The 18,378-nt window shown below is 43.9% G+C and overlaps 1 protein-coding gene across 4 annotated transcripts in view; it reads right to left on the bottom strand.

The window, feature by feature from the left end:
- The window catches only part of KLHL29 (kelch like family member 29), a 331,742-nt gene that overhangs the window by 31,684 nt on the left and 281,680 nt on the right, over nt 1–18,378 (bottom strand). For all 4 annotated transcript variants that reach the window (XM_031552616.1, XM_019613317.2, XM_010707983.3 and 1 more), the window contains 3 exons: nt 17,198–17,457; nt 3,668–3,866; nt 416–598 (listed from right to left, as the gene is read on the bottom strand). In XM_031552616.1, coding sequence (XP_031408476.1) covers nt 416–598; nt 3,668–3,866; nt 17,198–17,457 — 642 coding nt within the window. The remainder of the gene's footprint in view (nt 1–415; nt 599–3,667; nt 3,867–17,197; nt 17,458–18,378) is intronic.

The following is an 18,378-nucleotide window of genomic DNA, read 5'->3' as shown; positions in this document are numbered from 1 at the left end:
TCAACAACAAGTACAAGAAATGAATGCCCCTGTAAGCAAATACTGTAAGTGTAGGTCACATATTCAGCAGTTCAGCCTGTCTGTCTCAAATTCCATAACCCACCATTTAGACTCAACTACAGCCAATATTTTAAATTGTGTTACTATGGCAGTGGAACCTCTTTGCATGCCTGATGGTTGTCAGGCCTATTTTCTTGACGTTGCAACAGCAAAATATTGCTATTGACTGCTTCGAGAGAACAGCGGCGTGGCAGAGAAATGGAGAATGATAAAAGCATGGAAATCCCCTTTCCCCAGCCCCTCTCTCACTTGTCTTTTTTCATTTTATCCCCCAGGAACAACATATCCTTCTTTGCTTGTTCTGTCTGTTCTAAGGAGGAAGCTTTTCTCCCAGCCCCAGATATTTGCTGCTCACCTGAAAGATAAATGTTGTCTCCAGCGCTGACCACGCTGAAGAACTCCCGATCATAGAAGGGCAGGCTGGCCAAAGGGTACCACTTGTTGTTTTGAGGATTTAAGCAAGTGACCGCTGTTAAAGCACGTTGGTTCATGCCAATCATCTGACGACCCCCAACAAGGACTATCACCTCAGCTACACCTAGGATTCAAAAAGCAGAAGAGCATTGTAAAAAAGCGATACCTCTCTACTAGGCAGGAGCCTACAAAAAACACTCAGCAATAAGAGCAGCTGTAACATATTGTGGATACATCTGTCTTTGTACAATCAAACCAGGAAGAGTGAGAAAAAATGGAAAACTTGTGGGGAGAGTGGGGGGTGAGCATGCTGGGGGTCACTGGGAAGGCAGCACATCATCTGGACAACATTCTGAAGTGGAAAGAAGTAAAAAAGTTCTTCCCATGTAAAGATGTCTGGTGACTTCAACAGTCTTTGGGTGAGACCCACACGTATCAAATCCTTGTTCTGCTGAAGGAAATGAGAATTTTCTCAAGGGCTGGAGCTTGACTGTTATTTAGATAAAGTATATTTGGATTGAACCTATAAAAGGTTGTTCTTCCACAGCAGGTTTAGCCTATGGCTACTTCATCCTGACTTTCTTTCTCCATATATTTGCTTGGATAATTTTCAAGGATCTTTTTTTCTGCTTTTCAGGGAGAAATCAGGTTTTCCATATGCAGGAAACATTTCCTCAAGCCTCTAATAGGGGTCTTAATGGATCAAGTGTTAGAAAAAGAGGAGAAAAAGAGCTTCTGCTCCATTACAGTCATTAGCTGAGATTTATCTGTGCTTGAACAGCTTTCCCAGGCCCATAGCACACAAGGTGTAGAGCAAGCCAAGTTCTCTGCTGGGGCAAATGGACAAAACTTTTACAGGCCAAATCTCTACGTTTTTTCCTCCCACTTGAATCTCAGCCAGGAGTACATCAAATCTGATCCACAAGGTTCTCCAGACTCATCCACCGCAGTGGATTGCAACTGTGGGTCACAGTTTAACTCTGGGACATTTTCTGCCTCTAACCCCCAATGCCAAGTGCTGGGGATACTTTGGATTTAGTGCTAAGCAACAAGTGTTAAAATTGTAAGGCTCAGTGCAATCTGTTGCCAGGAAGGGCAGACTCAGAAGCCGGAGCATGAACTGGAAGGAACTGCCACTTCAGGAGCTCTGCTTGCGGCCAGAGCCATTGCTGTGATCTGTTACAGTGCCCAGCTCAGAGACAAGTGCATCCAGGTGCCCAGAAGTGAGGCTGTCAGCCAGAGAAATCAGGAGCTGCAGCACTGAGCAATGCTTCAGAGGAATGGATTATCACTGTTTTTCATTAGCTCTTTAAAATATATATATTTTTGTCATTCAAACAAGGTTACTCTCTTACAAGTTATTAAGCGAAAGTGCGGTAGAGTTTTAAATAAATATTTTTCAGTAACAAGAGATCATTATTTTTGCAACATACCAGAAAAGCTAATCACCTGAGCACAACATAACTTGATTATAATCAATGACCTCGAGAGGGCATGTGGCATGCTGCAGCGAGTCCACAAAGGATGTTTAGAGATCCTTTGTGCCTACGTGAATGCCGTTGATATGCAAAATAACACGATTCTATATAATTAGGCTCTGACCTAAAAAACTATAATCACCCTCTCTTACCCTGCGAGAATCACTTTTCCCTCATCAACAAGCTTCTGGAAATGGTTCATATTACACCTACAATTTTATATACATAAAATAAGCACTTTTCAAAAATCCCTTCAAACATCACACCATTAGTCATCTTCAGTGAAAGACTTTTTAGGGTAGATTGTTATTGAAAGTCCTCTACACTTCATTCTTCTGAAAGGTGCCTTGATGAGAGCCTCCAAAAGCAGCAAATGATGCAGTTTGATATGCCATCTCAATGCCATTACCCCTTGTCCTATCAAAGCAACCCTGCTAAAGAGTCTGTCCCCTTCCTTCCTTCAGCCACCCTTCAGATACTGACAGGCTGCTCTTAGGTCTCCCCACAGCCTTCTCTCCTCCAAGCTGAACAGCCCCAGCTCTCTCAGTCTGTCCTTGCAGGGAAGGTGTTCCATCCCTTGGATATTTCTAACACTAATGTGACACAGTGCTGCTACATCGGGCACTTGGTTTTTTGGTTTTTTTTTTTATAATGTGTATTTCTCCAAAGAAAATTAGTGCATTCCTCAGATGAGAAACTTTTTGAAGCCTTATAATTTTCCCTAGATTTTTTAAAGGGATTTTGAGAAGGGTATTTTAAAGGGGAATTTATCCTGTGTATGCATTTGTTTTGGAGGCAGAATTGCCTGAACAAGAATACATTTACATAGGACTGTGAAAGTGAGGCTGTATTATGCTGCTCCTTGCAAGAGGTTGAATTGCAAAGAAACAAATGTTGTTATTCATCTCTTCCTGCAGACAGAGAAACTGAGGCATAGAGGGTTTGATGACAGGACAGTGACAGAACATCATATTGAGCCTCACTGTATCTGCCAAAGCTTGTAATTCCGCTTGGGGTGGAAGGAACCTCAAACATCATCCAGTTCCAACCCCCTGCCATGGGCTGGGTTGCCAACCACTACATCAGGCATCAGCTCAGGCTGCCGAGGGCCCATCTATGGCCTTGAGCACCTCCAGGGATGGAGCACCTCTAGCTCTCTGGGCAGCAGTGTCCTCTCAACGAAAAATCTCTCCCTGACATTTAATCTTAATTTCCCCTCTTTTAGTCGAAACCTTTCCCCTTTGTCCTATCACTATCTACCTATGTAAAAAGTAAAAGATTTCCCTACTGCTTACAAGCTCCCTTTTAAATCCAGTTTCAGGAATGTACACCTAAATTCCTAATGTTGGGCCACTGGGAGAGGCTCCTACATGGAGAGGCCTGTGTTGAAAAGAACCACAAGAACTAGTTTCAACCCCCCTGCTATGTGCAGGGTTGCCAATCAGCAGACCAGGCTGCCCAGAGCCACATCCAGCCTGGCCTTGAATGCCTGCAGGGATGGGGCATCCACAGCCTCCTTGGGCAACCTGTTCCACTGTGTCACCACTCTCTTACAAGCTCGAGCAGAACGTAATTGCAAACAGAGCTTAACATTCTGCCAAGTTCATGCTGGAAAACAAGCAAAGGAAGGGAGCCAAGGTCTGTGCCCCAGCCCTGGGCATGGCCTGGCTGTACCCGGGTGCAAGCTGGTGCTGCTGAAGGAAGTTTTGTTTTACCTGCAGAGAGCCTGGGCCGGGTCCTCGGCGTCTGCATCTCCTGCCGGGCGTGCGGCAACATGTGATAACGCTTGGCTTCGTTCACCAGATCCCGGCAGGCCTCCGAAGACTTTATCAGCTCCTCATTGTCAACAACGTTTAGCAGATAGCTGGGATGGATGAAGGGGAGACGCACCACCGCCAGCAGCTCCGCAGCGTACTGCAAAGGGGGAGAAAACAACAACGCACTGCAGGCTTTGTTCAGCTGCTCGGCATCTCCGCCTCCGTCTGTGCAAACTGTCCCGTCTCACCCAACCTGCAGACATGTTACCCTTGGAGCTGTCCTGGGGATACGGATTTTGCACTGGTGCTTGGTGATCAGGTAGGACAGAGGTGATGCAGACTTTGATGCTCTGTTATCAGGGCTGGATTTGGTCCCAGAGGGAATGAAAACAATCCTCAAAAGGTGGTAACTTGTGTTGTACAGCTGTACGAAGGGTTTTCAGAATAAAAGCTCATTCTGAACACATGCTGAATGTAACACCTTATGCACTGGAGACATGCAGTAAGCTTTCTGAATTAACCTTGAAATGCAGGAGTGATTGTTACAGCACAAATAAAAAAAAGAGAAAAAAAAACACAAAAAAGACTATCCTGGCATCGTGGATGTGAAACGAAAGCTGGCAAATAGTGTGGGTTTTAACAACCACTATGGAAGTCAATGAATAACACCATCTTTTAATTAATAAGGTTTATTTGTTGGGGAAACAAATAATGTACTTCTAGATTTTGGAGAAGTCGGACTCCAGAGGGTGCTATACAAATACTGACAGTAAGTCGCATCTTCTAAATAAATACATTAAACCTTGGAGGGCAAAGGACATCTGAGCAAATGAAGCTGTCTGTCACTGAATGTGGCTTAAAGGAGAACAAACCCCCATGAGAGAAAACTGCGATCGAGAAACCAAGAGCCCAAACCCAGATTATTCTTTTTATGTATGTGTTTTTACCATAATGCACCACAGAATACAGTGAGAAGCTGAATGGGAAGATGTGGCCCTTGAGAAGAAATCCACACAAACAGGAGGCAAGCAACGGGTGAGCAGCAAGAAAAGATAATCTCTTGTAATAGATAGGCATAAAAATTGTGGCCTCCAAAGAGCCCACATGGAATTGAGGTCAGGATGCAAACAAATATTCCGGAGGCCCATAGTCCTGAGAAGCGCTGGGCGCTGGCAGCATCTGCTGGCCTGCACATACCTCTGCTCTTCCAGAAGCTCCTTGGCTCTGGCAGGTTTTTAAGCAGTAGGACTGGCCCTCACACACGAGAGCCAAGGCACAGCAGGAGCAGGGACAGGGAAGGGTCACTGGGAGATAGGAGAGCTGCAGCCAGCTAATGGGCTTCTCCTTAGGGCTGGCCAGGCAGGTGAGGACACAGAAATGTCTGGGATTGCTTCCAGGGCTTCCCCTTTCCCAACTCTAATGGAAAAAGCAGGTTTCATTTGGGAAGAAAACAGGATTTTTCCTTCCAGTGGCAATGAATTCACACTGTTTTCCTGCCTGAGAGCCACGTCAGCCTGGTACAAGCTCAATTAGAGCCAGCACTTTACCACCTACAGTGAGCTGAACCCTATCCAAGCCAGCGGGGACATGGCAGCGGGAAGACAACCAGGGTCACAGGCTGAACGAGGACAGCAATTTTACCTGGGGCACAATGGGTTTAGGTCTAGCTACCCTGCTGCTGTTCAGTGCCAGAGAAGTGATGCAAAAGGGAAAATGACAGTGCTTCTCTTCTGAAACAAATCCCCAGTGACTGGTGACCGTGTGGCTGCATGCTGTACCTCCAGAATGGCACAGGACCACATGGCTGGGGCTGGGTAAGGCTTGGGATCACTCCATCAGCCCATGAACAAGGAAAAAAGAGGCACCTCTCTTTTCCCTTGCTGAAATCCATTTCTATAGAGCTTTCTTAGGAAGTGAACTGGCTGCTCCCCTTTCCCAGAGTGACAAATGTCAGGCACTTGGCTGCAGATACCATAATGCCCTTAAGCAGTAGCTTGTAGGAGAGGGAGCAGTGGACATATGGCAGTGGGTGGCAAAGCTCTGATTTCAGGAAGTGCTTTTTTAAGAAGGTTGGGGGCGTTTAACCTTACAAGGGAGCCAAGACGAAACGTGGAATCGGGACACAGGAATAATGCGGATAGCAAGTATACAGGGATGAGCCAGACAAGCCCCGGCGGGGAGGTTAATCCCCATCACAGCCTGCTTAGGAAGCAGAAAGAGCTGCTAAAGGGCAGTTTAAATAAAGTTGTGAAATATATACACCCGTAGCAGAGCAAGCAACTTTCTTTGGCGCTACAGCACATGTGAGAGCAGGGCTGTACAAGGAGCAGCTGTACCATGAAGAAGGATAAGGCACGGGCATAGGTGTGCACTGAATTAAGATGAGGGATCCAACAGGCACCAGGATGTCCCAGAGATTGGTTTAAATTCGTATATCTGTTAGAGGGCTGGGCGATTCCTGGACGAGTCCCTCGCCCCCAGGTTGCCCACAATAAATGGGGCATCACTGCTGCATTAGCATGGTGACCTCTTCCTCTTGCTCACCCACCTTTCTTTAATTAGTTAAGTGAGAAAATGTGATTCTGTTTCTCGATTTCATTCCCCACCCCCTTCTCTCCTCCTTTGTCTGAGCTTGTGGCTTATTTTGAAGGGGAATAATAATTAGAACATGTTGCTCCCTTTCATCAGCTTGGTTAATGCTACATATCCAAACCCATGTCACTTTTCATTCTTACTCTCCCCCCTGCGCAACCAGCCAGGAAAAGCTCTGTATATGTGTGTGTGCATGCATGGCCACGCGCAGCTGCGATGCAGGCTCATCCCCAAAGGCATTAAGGGTACACATAATAACAGTGTTTTTTACCGAGGGATTTGAAGAGTACGTACCATCGCGTTGTCTTTAGAAGACAGGAGAGGCTTTTATACACCAATGGCTTTTTGCACCATCTCTTTTAAGCACTATAGTCAAGGGTGAATTTCATTTAGCCTCACTGATTTAAGAACATTCAAGTGATTTAGGCAATCAGCAGCCTTTTTCTTTTGGATTCTCCCCTACAAGGCTTCCTAGCTCTGTCAGCTATGATTGTATTAAATATCCTGCTACTATTATCCTTTTCATTTAAGACTAGAATAAGCACTGTAACACATTTCAACCTTCTTACCATCTGTTATTTGCTCTCCATTTTTGTCTTTCCGTTGTTCCTTATACAGCTATGGAATGCCTATGGTAGCTCCTGATATTACTATTTTTCATTATAACAGCAGAAAACCTGCATAGTGCACTTTGCCACAACAACCTGGACTCCCTGGAGTTGCAATTTGTGCCTGCTTGTAACCCTGAGGATATTTTCTGCTCATACTGGGTTGCTGGACAAACTGAAATTGTTCTCAGATCTTTGTTTGGAGTCACTTATGAGTGCTCTACAATCTGCCTTGCACACCATATAGACCACCTAATCATTAAGACTGGAAAAGTCCACTAACAGCAACTAGCTTAGCCATCAACCCAACCCACCATGCCCACTGACCACATCCCTCAGTGTCACATCTCCATGGCTCTTGAACACCTCCAGGGACAGTGACTCCACCATCTCTGTGGGCAGCCTGTGCCAACACCTCAGGTCCTATGTAAAGAAATATAGTTATGCAAGAACCTAATGAATATATTGTATAAAATGCTAGGGAAGATTCTGAGCACTTTCATGGCATGGCTTTTCAGCTGTTTTAAACCTCAGCGTAACTCACATTGGCTCAAGGGAGCTGCTCAGGTTTTGCAGAATATCTAGTCCATAAATGCAGTGCTGGACTCCTCTGTGGTCCTTTTATGGCCAGGACAATCCTGCATAGGCTAGGGCCTCTACCACAGGAGCAAAGGCTTTTTGGAAAGTCACAGGGAACATGGTAGAGCAGTGACTTTGGAGAGATGCTGTATGGCCAACCTCAAGGCGCCTATTGCACTGATAACAATTTCAGGAGCTCAACTGAATGTTGGGTCTTTAACCAGACTGAAATCACAAATGTGTTCCATAAAAAAAGGGAGAGAAAAATTTTAGAGATCATCTTATTTGTCCTTAATTACCTAAACATTTGGGGACAGCCAAATGTTGACAGCAGCCCTGCCAGAAGGAGTCCTGGTGGCCAAAAAGCTGGACATGAGCCAGCAGTGTGCTCTTGTAGCTCGGAAGGCCAACAGTATCCTGGGTTGCATCAACAGAGGAGTGGCAGCAGCAGGGAGGTGACTGTACCTCTCTCCTCTGCCCTTGTGAGGCCTCAGCGGGAGTACTGTGTCCAGGTCTTGGCCCCTAGTATAGGAAAAATGTGGAGCTGTTGGTGGATCCAGAGGGGGGCCACAAAGATGATCAGAGGGCTGGAGCACCTCTCCTTTGAAGAAAGGTTGAGGAAACTGAGCTTGTTTAACCTGGAGAAGGCTCTGGGGGAACCTCACTGTGGCCTTCCAGTACTTGAAAGGTGCTTAGATGCAGGAGAGGGACTGACTTTTTACAGGTCTGATAGTGACAGGACAAGGAAGAACAGCTTTAAACTAAAAGAGGGGAGATTTAGGTTAGATTTTAGGAAGAAATTTTTTACTCAGAGGGTGGTGAAGCACTGGCACTGCTACCCAGGGAAGCTGTAGGTGCCCTACCCCTGGAGATGCCCAAGGCCAGACTGGATGGGGCCCTGGGCAGCCTGGGCTGGTGGAGGGCAACCCACAGCAGGTGGTTGGGACTGGAAGATCTTTAAGATCTCTCCAATGTAAGTCATTCTATCATTCTATGATCCAGCTTCAGACTCCTAACTGGGTACATACGTGCATGTATTTCTCATCTAGACATGTAAACTCATGTTATAATTAACAGTCATCTAGTCAAATCACTTAATGCAGTCCTCAGAGCAATTGCAGCTGACTGAATGCATCACACACCAGGGGAAGCAGAATATCAATGTCCTGCTCTGGCCTAAAGCTGTGAGTTAGCAGCTCCTGGCAAAGGGACAGCATGCCTCAGAGCAGGCCTCAGAGCATGTCACATTAACGTGTCTGCAACTAGATGCCAGCCTAAACTGGAGGATGATTAATTCGCCTGACTGGTGGGAAATTCTGCCCCCATTTGCCCTGGGCACCATGCTCAGGTCACAGTTACACCATGAGGAACCCTACATTACCTTGGGTCAGTGCTGACTGAGAGGAATATAAAATCAACACAATTCATTATAGAACGAAATTGACCTTTTTCATTCTCACACAGAAGCTACTCTCATCTTGGCAGGCTGGCCAGACTTAACCAAACTGGACTACAAAACAACTGAAGACTGGTTTTATTCCAAGCAGGTAGTTTAAGTGGGGACATTTACTTTGCTAAACTTTTCTTGTGGCATTTCTCCTGCTCATCATATAGGCATTACAAATGCTTGCAAGTGGGCTTTATTCTGCTATCTTGTAATTCTCAGTTACAGAACCCTCTTCAGTATCACATTAAAAATAATCTTTTTATTCTCAAATCTGTAATCCAGTACAATGTTCCCAGGTGTCCTCTGAAAGGACTCTCCATGTGCTCCTGCACAGGTTTGAGCTGCAACAATATGCAGTTAGTTTCAAAAGGAAATAAGTTTACTGCAACAGAGTCAAATTTCCTACTCCTTAAGTGTTACAGCGGAAAGCTCTCAAGATTTTTAACATTTTTGAAGCAATGCCCAGAGAGGTTAAAATAATGTTTCCCCTATGCCTTATAACTCGTCTGTCTCTCTTGCTTACTGTTCCTCCTACAAAGATCCCTTTGTGCTATCTGCCCAAAGAAACATGTTTTAAGCCAGAAATGGAAATACAGAAGTTTGAGTACCCATGTTAAGGTAGAGGTTTGCTCCAATAAACTGCTGTTTCAGCAATTTGTGCTTAAACTGAGAGAGCTTTGAAACTTCAGAAAGTAGGAACATTTTCAATTCATCTGAGAGCGACTGAAGAGATTTACATCATCCCACAGGAGAATGGGTTCAGTTGGGACCTCTTTGAATGGAAAATGCCATCAGAGATGGTCCTGAATCACAGAATGGCTCGGGCTGAAAGAAACCTTAAAGACCATCTTGTTCCTACTCTCAACAGCTTAAGCAGCACCAGCTCTCTGCTGCATGAAACTTCTTCAGATTAGGAGAGGGCACTCTAACTGCAAAAATAAATGACAAGACTCCCAGATATGTAGATGCCAACCTTTGGTTCCCATCCTGCAGTGGGGCAATGAGCTGCCTAGCAGAATGGCTCCAGCCTGCAGGCCCAACTGGTTTGCCCTTCCCAGAAATAGTCCTTTTAGGTTGTATTTTCATGGCACTGCTGTGTTATTTGGCAATTACTGTTCTTGCTTTGATTCATCTAAGCCCCGGGTATTAAAAAGGAATGCTCTGTTTCCAATAACCTCTTGCACAATCATACATCCAAGATCACATCCAATTCCAGCTAAGCTCTCTGGTCTGCTTGGTATTCATTCATCACCTGAATTGACTTCTTGGAATTGCAGTGTTTCCTTCAGATTAAACCAAATGGTCTGCTAGCATGGCAGCTGACAGCCTCATAATACGCTGAGAGAATCATGTAGCAAAAAACCTGGTTTGCAGTGCTGGGCTCACATGGTGACTCGGCAGGGGAATGCCACCTGTATAAATCTGATACCGAGCAAGAAGAAGAGAGTAGTCTTTCTGTCTTCCTGAAATAAGGTTTCAATGTGACACCTTTGTGGCAGCACAGCTGACTTAATGCTATAATGTCATCAGCGCTGCATAAAGGGAACTGCTGTCCTCTTTTCCAAACTCTTTGCAAAGCAGCATACAGGCAGGCATTTCTAGCAGTAATACAATGAGATTTTGTTTTTTACACACAGACTTTAAAATCACAGAATTATAGAAGGGCTTGGGTTGCCAGGGACCTCAAGGACTATCAAGTTCCAATTCCCATGCCACAGGCAGGGTTGCCATCATGTATTACATTAAATTGCCCAGGGCCCCATCCAACCTGGCCTTAAACACCTCCAGGGATGGAGCACCCACAATCTCTGGGCAATCTGTTCCAGCACCTCACTGCATGGAATGATAGAATAGAATATCCCGAGTTGGAAGGGACCCACAAGGATAATGGAGACAAACTCCTGGCTCTGCACAGGACAGCCCAAAAATCAGACCATATACATAAAGATAAATCATTAATCTATTACAGCTGGAATTTACCTGATAGAAAGGCTTAAAAAGCCCTCCATATTACCATCTCATTGACTGAACTCTGCCAAACAAACATTCTAAATTCCCCCAGAGGTCAATGCAGCGGTAACTGGCATTTCCTACTCAAACACCAGCATATGCATAGATGCACCACAAAAGCATGCTGCCAACAATTCAGAGGCTGAAGCTTATAAGAATCTTCCCAAAATCCAATGAACTCCTGACACATACAGCTCTTCAACACACTGATGCAAACACTCACATACAGTAATTCTCTGAAATACTTCTTGGCTATGGCACAAAACAATTTTCTTTCTGGAGGTTCTTATGCAGTGCAAGGTACACAGCTGAGCACCTGTGAGAAGCTTCTTGCATATGGATGTCTTTGCAAGGTCACTGCTTTAGCAAGAGTTGAAAACTAGTTTGTAAATACACTGGAAAATAAGTCGGGAAAGCCACAGAAACTAAGAGACTGAGAGGTCTGGGGCCAGGGAGTTCCTCAAACCAACTCGGCATGGTGGCAATGGGTTGAACGTTGGACTGGGAGATCTTAGTGATCCTTTCCAACCTTAATGATTCTATGAATTTAAACTTGTTAGAAATAATTTAGTAGGCTTTCACTGATGGCTATCTCTCTAAAAAAAAATAATAGATTAATGCAGGAGGAATTTAATGAACTGCAAACTTCACCCACATATTCTTTGTGGATCTCTTCTGCTTTTTTATGCTGCTTCTTCCTCCCATGTATTGCTAAGTGCATGTTCCTACGCTGATTCTGCTCCTGCTGCTCCCTTTTCTTCTCCTTCTCTAAGCCTGTACAGGCTCTGAGTGTGTCTGACTGCCACTAGGAAAAGCTTCATTTAAATCTGAGCTCTTTGAGCAGGCTGTCCCTGTGAAATCACAGTGGTTACCGCTCATCCCTTGCGTTTTTCACTTTCAGAGAAATTGGAGCTTCTTGCACTTTCATTATGGCATCTTTTTGAATTCGTCTGCTCTTCCCACAAATGGATTTCAAAGCATTAGGGTAGTCTAGGCTTTTCAAAGGAGTCTAATTGAACTGTAATAGAGTGTTAGTGCCTAATTCACTTAGGCTCCCTTGGAAGCCATGCCATTCATACTTATTCTAGCACTGCTTTCCCGAAGCTTAATGCTCTTAAGTACATTGATTGATCAATTAATTTCCTATTATGATCAACTTAAGCAATCTGTACATGCTGGCATTGTGTATCAGTGTTTGAATAGATCATTACCTCCTTGTCACCACAGAATCGCGCTCATTCCCTCTCTGATTCCTCCTAGTCTTGGAGTGTGTTGGTCTTTTGCATAATGTTGGAGACTCTGTAAAATCTGCATGATGAATTATGCTGCCATCTTAACTGCAGACCAGAGATCTTTGATCTGCTCTCTCACAGTTACCCACCTGCTTGTCCTCCACAGTTTCTTGTCTCCTGTCAATTCTTTTTAATTGTTAAAATACAGCTCATTGGCATTCTTAACATTTTTGACAAATTATCTTCTCCTTCACTTTTCTTTACCCTCATTTCCACATAGACCGCCTTCATGTAGACATTGTGTTTGCTCAGACTGATTTGCATGGTCTCAATTTCATCCCCATGGTCCTACAGCTGTCACACCCTCGTTGTACCCTCCCAGCCAACTCCCCTCCTTTGGACTTCAAACATTACAGATATTTATCCTTCTTTAGCTGTCATTAGGCCAAGTCATGCATATTCACATCTTTTAATCTTTCTTTCTCACATCAATTCCTTCACTCTTTTAATCATTTGTGCTGCTCTTCTCTAAATTACCTCCAATTTCTCTATGCATCTCTGGTTCCCAGGCACCATGAAGATGATGTTTAGACAAATCTGCCTCTGAGGACACAAGTTCATAGAAGGCTTTTTTATGCCTTTATAGCACAGACATTTCATTTTGCTGTTGGACACTGTGATTTTAAAAAGGGTTTAAAAGCAGGCACACAATTACACCCATGAAGAGTGCATCAAAAGGTGACTGCCAATGAGCAGAACCTTTGCTCTGTCACTCATAGCTGCAGTAACTGCCACTCTTCCAGCCAGAAACTGCTCAGCTTGTTGAAATATTTGTCCTCTCCTCACATCTTGTCCTTCTTCAGGGGGAGAGGGAAGCTTCACGCAACTAGGCACCTTGTTTTCATAGGCTTTCTGTTATTAATAGGCATGTTGCTGTGTTTTTTATTGTTGGAGAAAACAGATACAACTTTGGACTTGGAGCAAAAAGGTGGGAAAGTTTCCAGTAAGCTTTGGTCTGTCTGTGCTGTGGGCAAACAGCAGATTGCAGCATATCCAGCACCATTACATCTTCCCATTCCACATTGACACTGGGCTCAACTGCAGCATTTCACACCTCTGCTGGTCATTAGCATTGGTGGACATTTACAGCTCGTTATCATAGAATTATAAGGGTTGGAAAAGATCTCTAAGATCATCCAGTCCAACCATCAGCTCATCACCCATGCCCATTCACAGAGTTACAAAGCTTGGAAAAGACAGTATAATTATCTATTCCATCCTCAACCCATCCCAGCATGCCCATTAACCATGTCCCCAGGTGCCACATATCAACAGTTCTGGAACACCTTCAGGGACAGTGACTCCAATACCTCCCTGGGCAGCTGTGCCACTGCTTGACCATGGATCCTCCCAGCAGCATGTGCAGAAGACACTGCTTCCCTCCAGCTTATAGGACAATAAACAGGGGAAGAAAGATGAAACAACTGGTCCAAATCCACACAGACAGTGGGGGGATGCATTCAGGTTCAGGCTGGGCCCAAGGGACCTTTGCTGATGTTCAGATGGCTCAGATCATATTGGTTTTCGGACAGTAAAGCCTCCATTACACTATAATTTTTTTTGCATGAGTTTGCCACGGTTGTAATAAGCTTATCAAGGGGATAACTGCTAGGATGAACCCTACAATCTTGTCCACCAGTCAGTTAGAGGAATAAATAGAAAAATAGTAAATTCAGCTTTTCCAGATGTGTCAGCAGGCTGCAGACTTTCCACACAGTGACAAGCAATCAGGAGGAATTCCTGCAACCAGGAAATTACCCAAGTATTCAGGACTTCACATCACAGGCTGCTTCTTTTGGTGAGACTGATCATACGCGACTGCACTCCGAGCATCCCTAAAATAGCTCCATAAACGTTACCAGATGAGCCACCGTGCTGCTTTGATGCTGGATACAGCTATTTACCAAATCTTAGCTTAACACTTATGTCATTATCTGCACTGCTTCTCTGTCTTATGTAGCTGGATCAGCAACCTTTAAAGCACTGTTATTTTTTCTTTGTAACAAGTCTAAGGTGCTGTTTCTTTACAATACCACAGATGCTTTCCCTAATATCATAAGACCTCACATGAGAACAATTTGCAGAATTAAAAGTCAGAGATAGCTTTTCAACTCATTTTGCAGACAAACTCTGATTCCTTCCCTACCACTGCCCGCCAACCTGATGGTGAAAGACTAACAAAAGCGAAAAGAATCTGATACCCAAAGAAGAGCTTTTAGAAAGGCACAGAAGCAGAAGGATATGTAACTCAATGCCCTTCCATGAGAATGGGTGAGAAAATCTCCTCCAGAGAGGTATTTTCAAGGGGAACAGGACCGGCAGTGACACACACGTTGCTGTAACAGCGTAGCTCAAGGTGCTCTGGTGTGGGGAATGGCCACGTTAGCTTCACAAATGTGTTGAGATGTACCCTCAAGTGAAGGTTCACACTATGGGTAGCCCATTTCCAATGTCTCACCACTCTTTTGGAGAAGACATTTTTCCTTATACCCAACCTGAATGCCCCTGACACAACTTAAAACCTCTTGTCCTACTGCTGTTATCTGGGAGAAGAGGCTAGCCCACACCCTGCCACAACTTCCTTTCAGAGAGTTGTAGATAAGGTCACTCCTGAGCCCCCTCTTCTCCAGAGGATAATTATTCTTCTCTTCTGCTTGTGCCAGAAACCTGCCTTTGGGTGAATTGCTGTGCCCTAAAGAAGCTGTGAAAGAGGCACTTACATCACCTGAGACAGAGCTATTAAGAATAAAAACCCTCTAATGTGACAGCAGAGCTTGGCCTGTCAAGTAAGGGCAGATAAAAAGTGTGAAGAAGGTGAGGGTCCTGGAAATCCAGGCCCCAAGAGACTTAATGACCAATGTCTTATCCAGGTGGGCTTTGGGCTGTTTTTGGCTAAAACTCTCCTACCCATAGGTCCCACTAGTCAGCTGCAGAAGCACAAATCCTATTGCTGCTTTGATGTCCCCCATGTGCTATCTTCTGACCCTGAAGAAAGAAAGAAATAATTGAGCAAATCCATCTCACCAAACTGTGAATAAAGTCAATACATCCATGCGCATCTCTTGCAAGAAAGTCGAGCCTGCATCTGTTGTTTCCATGGTTGCTCAGACTGTAAAACTAATGGGAGCTGGGCACTTCCGGACATGGTGGCCCTTGCTGCACATCAAGCACAAATTTTCACTCATCATCTTTATCTGAAATAAGATTATTTAGATCCTTCTTTCTTCCAACCCGCCCTCAGAGCTATTTGTTTCTGAGTACTGAAAATGCAGTAGTCATTTTTGTAAAGATGGTATTTTTCATGGTAAGTATGAGCTCCCACTTTTAGAAAATAAGTACCTGTTTAACTAAGAGCTTTATAATAGATCAAGCAGTGCACAGACTTTAAAAAAAAAAAAAATCAACCAGGAACAACAGCCATCTGAAGAAACTAGCTTAGTGGTAGGATTGGACATGAAAATAGCTATCTATCTGCCTGGTAATCTTTAACATTAATTTATTCAAGACCCTCATCTCTGGATAAATACAAATTAAAAATTAAAAGCCCTTGTAAAGTAATGCATGAAACCAAAGCACCGCAGAGAAATTTGGAGAAGCAAATAAAACTGCTAGCATAAGCTGCAAAAGCTCTGCAGAAGGTGAAAAGAAAAGAAGGAAACTTGGAATTTAAATACAAAAACAACGCAGAAAACCAACCCAACCACAACATGAAAGCAAGAGAGGAGGAGATGGCGGTGGTGAAGAAACCACCACTTAAAAAATAAATTCATAACATCACCGCAGCAGTGCGCAGGAGGAAATATTTTAACCATCAGTTTTGAAAACACAACCCAGACCACCTGATGAGTGACACCTTCTGTTTGCACCAGGCAAACTGACTCCTGCTGCAGGGTTCTTGTGCTCCAGCCCCTGGGAATAATCCCTAAGTCTGCATTAGTTTCGGAGCTCAGAGCTGCATGGAGCTGACTGCTGTCATCAAATGTTAAGCAAGCTGTGAAATACTCCATAAAACCATGTTTTTCAATGCCAGCAAGAGCCAAAAAGTGGTTCATTTCAGTAAATCAATGATATTGTGTAGATGTTATAGGTAATAACAATATCAGGTAATACTAAAAGGCACCTCTGGCATGTGCATGATGTGTATGCAGACTGGCAGTTCCCTAGCACAAAATCTTGCTGAGCTACATTACCTGCTCACACAGGACATGAAAGGTGGAAAAAAGCCCTTGCCAAGGTCAGTCAGCATCTCTGTCCTCCAGAAAGAGAGATCTGGGGTTCAGACCACAACCCACCAAGACTGACTTTCAAGAGCTTCAAGCTGGAGGCTTTTAATTATCACTATGGTAGTCCTCTGGTCCCAAGGATAACCACAACCATCAAACAGTCACTGATTTTAGCATTCATCTGGAGACAGTGCTGGGTGAAGTAACATGCTTAGTTTCTTGAGTAGAGGGCAGACGGCACAGCAGAGATGGTTGAGAAAGGGCTAACTAATAAATATATAACACTCAGGGGGTTATCTATTTAGCCGACAGAAATTCAGAATCACTTGTTGTGTGCTGAAGCTACACGCATTCAAGACGTGCCATCAAAAGAAATACTGATTTTCTGATAGATTTTTATTTCCCACTGTTGCTAAAATGCATCCTCTTCATAAAGTAACATCTTCCACAACTCTAATCCTTCCTGATTTATCTACGACCAAGCTTGCAGCCAGCAGCTTGAAGCCCTAGCTTTGTACAATGCATGTCACAAATGAGATTTTGACTCTAAATGATCAGATATGGGGATCAGATTGTGAAATTACTTAGATTTTGTGCATAGCCTGCATTCCCTTTCTCTTTCTTTATCTGAATTGCCCATCCTATCTCCCTCTCATCCTCACATTCACGGTGATAGTTTCTATTTTAGACGCATTTACGGGAATGGAGCAGAGTGAGGCTGCTGAGATTATTTTTACCTGAGCTCTGATTGCAGCGTCCTTCTTAATCCACTTTATCACTGTTTCATACACCAGCTCCTCTGCTTTGGTGTTCAGGCTGTCATTGGACATATAGGAAATGAAGTCGTCTTTTGAGATATTAAGGATCTCCTCTTGGTTTGCCACCTCTGGGAAAATCTGCAGGGCGTATGCTTTGGCCATGTTGTATAGTTCAGTGCACTGCATGGCTTCAGCCATGGCTAATATTCCTAAGCAGTTGCTAGCAGTCAGCTGTTTCTCTAAAAGGAACAAATAAAAGGCAAGTGAGAATTATTAAAAGCAAGATTCACATTTTTTCACTGAGCTCATGAAAAAATAAATGCCACGGACAGAACTCCAACGCTAATTAATTTCAGGGAGTTAATTAGAAGCAGCACCCTGGATTACTTCAGGACTGGGGCTTAATGTAGAAAATCAAAGTCTGTCTAACAACTGAAGTGGGGTCTGGGAGAGAAATACACTTTCTGTGTTTGCTTTTTGTGTAAACCTTCATACACACTGGGAAAACCCACTGACATAATACTGTCTCAGGCTTCCCAAAGGACAGGAATCCAGCCAAGAGAGTCCTGCTATTCGTACCGCTTACAATGTGGCTTTAAGAAACAGCGAAGATGTAAACGGCAGCGCAGACACTTCAGAATAAATGCAAACAGCACCGAGGACATTTCTGAGGATGCTGCAGTCGCTTTATGATAATTTTTGCCCTGTTCAGCTACTAAGCTACTTCAAATAAAAAAAAAAAAATACAAAAAAATCCCCCCTCCCCTCCTTTTTTTCAAAGGAACTTTGTTGCTGCTGAATGTGATGACATCCCTTATGCAAAACACAGATTACACCAACGCCTTCTGTTAAATGTTGTGTAGTGAGTTTCAAAGAAAATCATGCACAGAGGAGACAGCATTATCTCCTACCCGGCAAACAGAACTAACAGCACAGTGTGTAGCTTTGTGGTAAAGTGTGCTACACCACACATTTGACTGTACTTTTTTCCCTTTCAGGAAAAACCCACCAACTTCAGAAATTCATAAGAGGAACTCGATTTTTTTTCTCAGATTCTGTTAAGCAAGCCGCTACTGCTATATTCTTTAAGATGTAAGACAAGAAAAAAAAAAAAAAAGAAATAGAAGGGAGAGACAGACTTCAATAGAATCATAGAATCA

This window comes from Meleagris gallopavo, chromosome 2 (genome assembly GCF_000146605.3).
Source record: "Meleagris gallopavo isolate NT-WF06-2002-E0010 breed Aviagen turkey brand Nicholas breeding stock chromosome 2, Turkey_5.1, whole genome shotgun sequence".
NCBI lineage: Eukaryota > Metazoa > Chordata > Aves > Galliformes > Phasianidae > Meleagris > Meleagris gallopavo.
The sequence above is the reverse complement of the archived record's forward strand: the minus strand, read 5'-3'. Positions and strand labels throughout refer to the sequence as shown.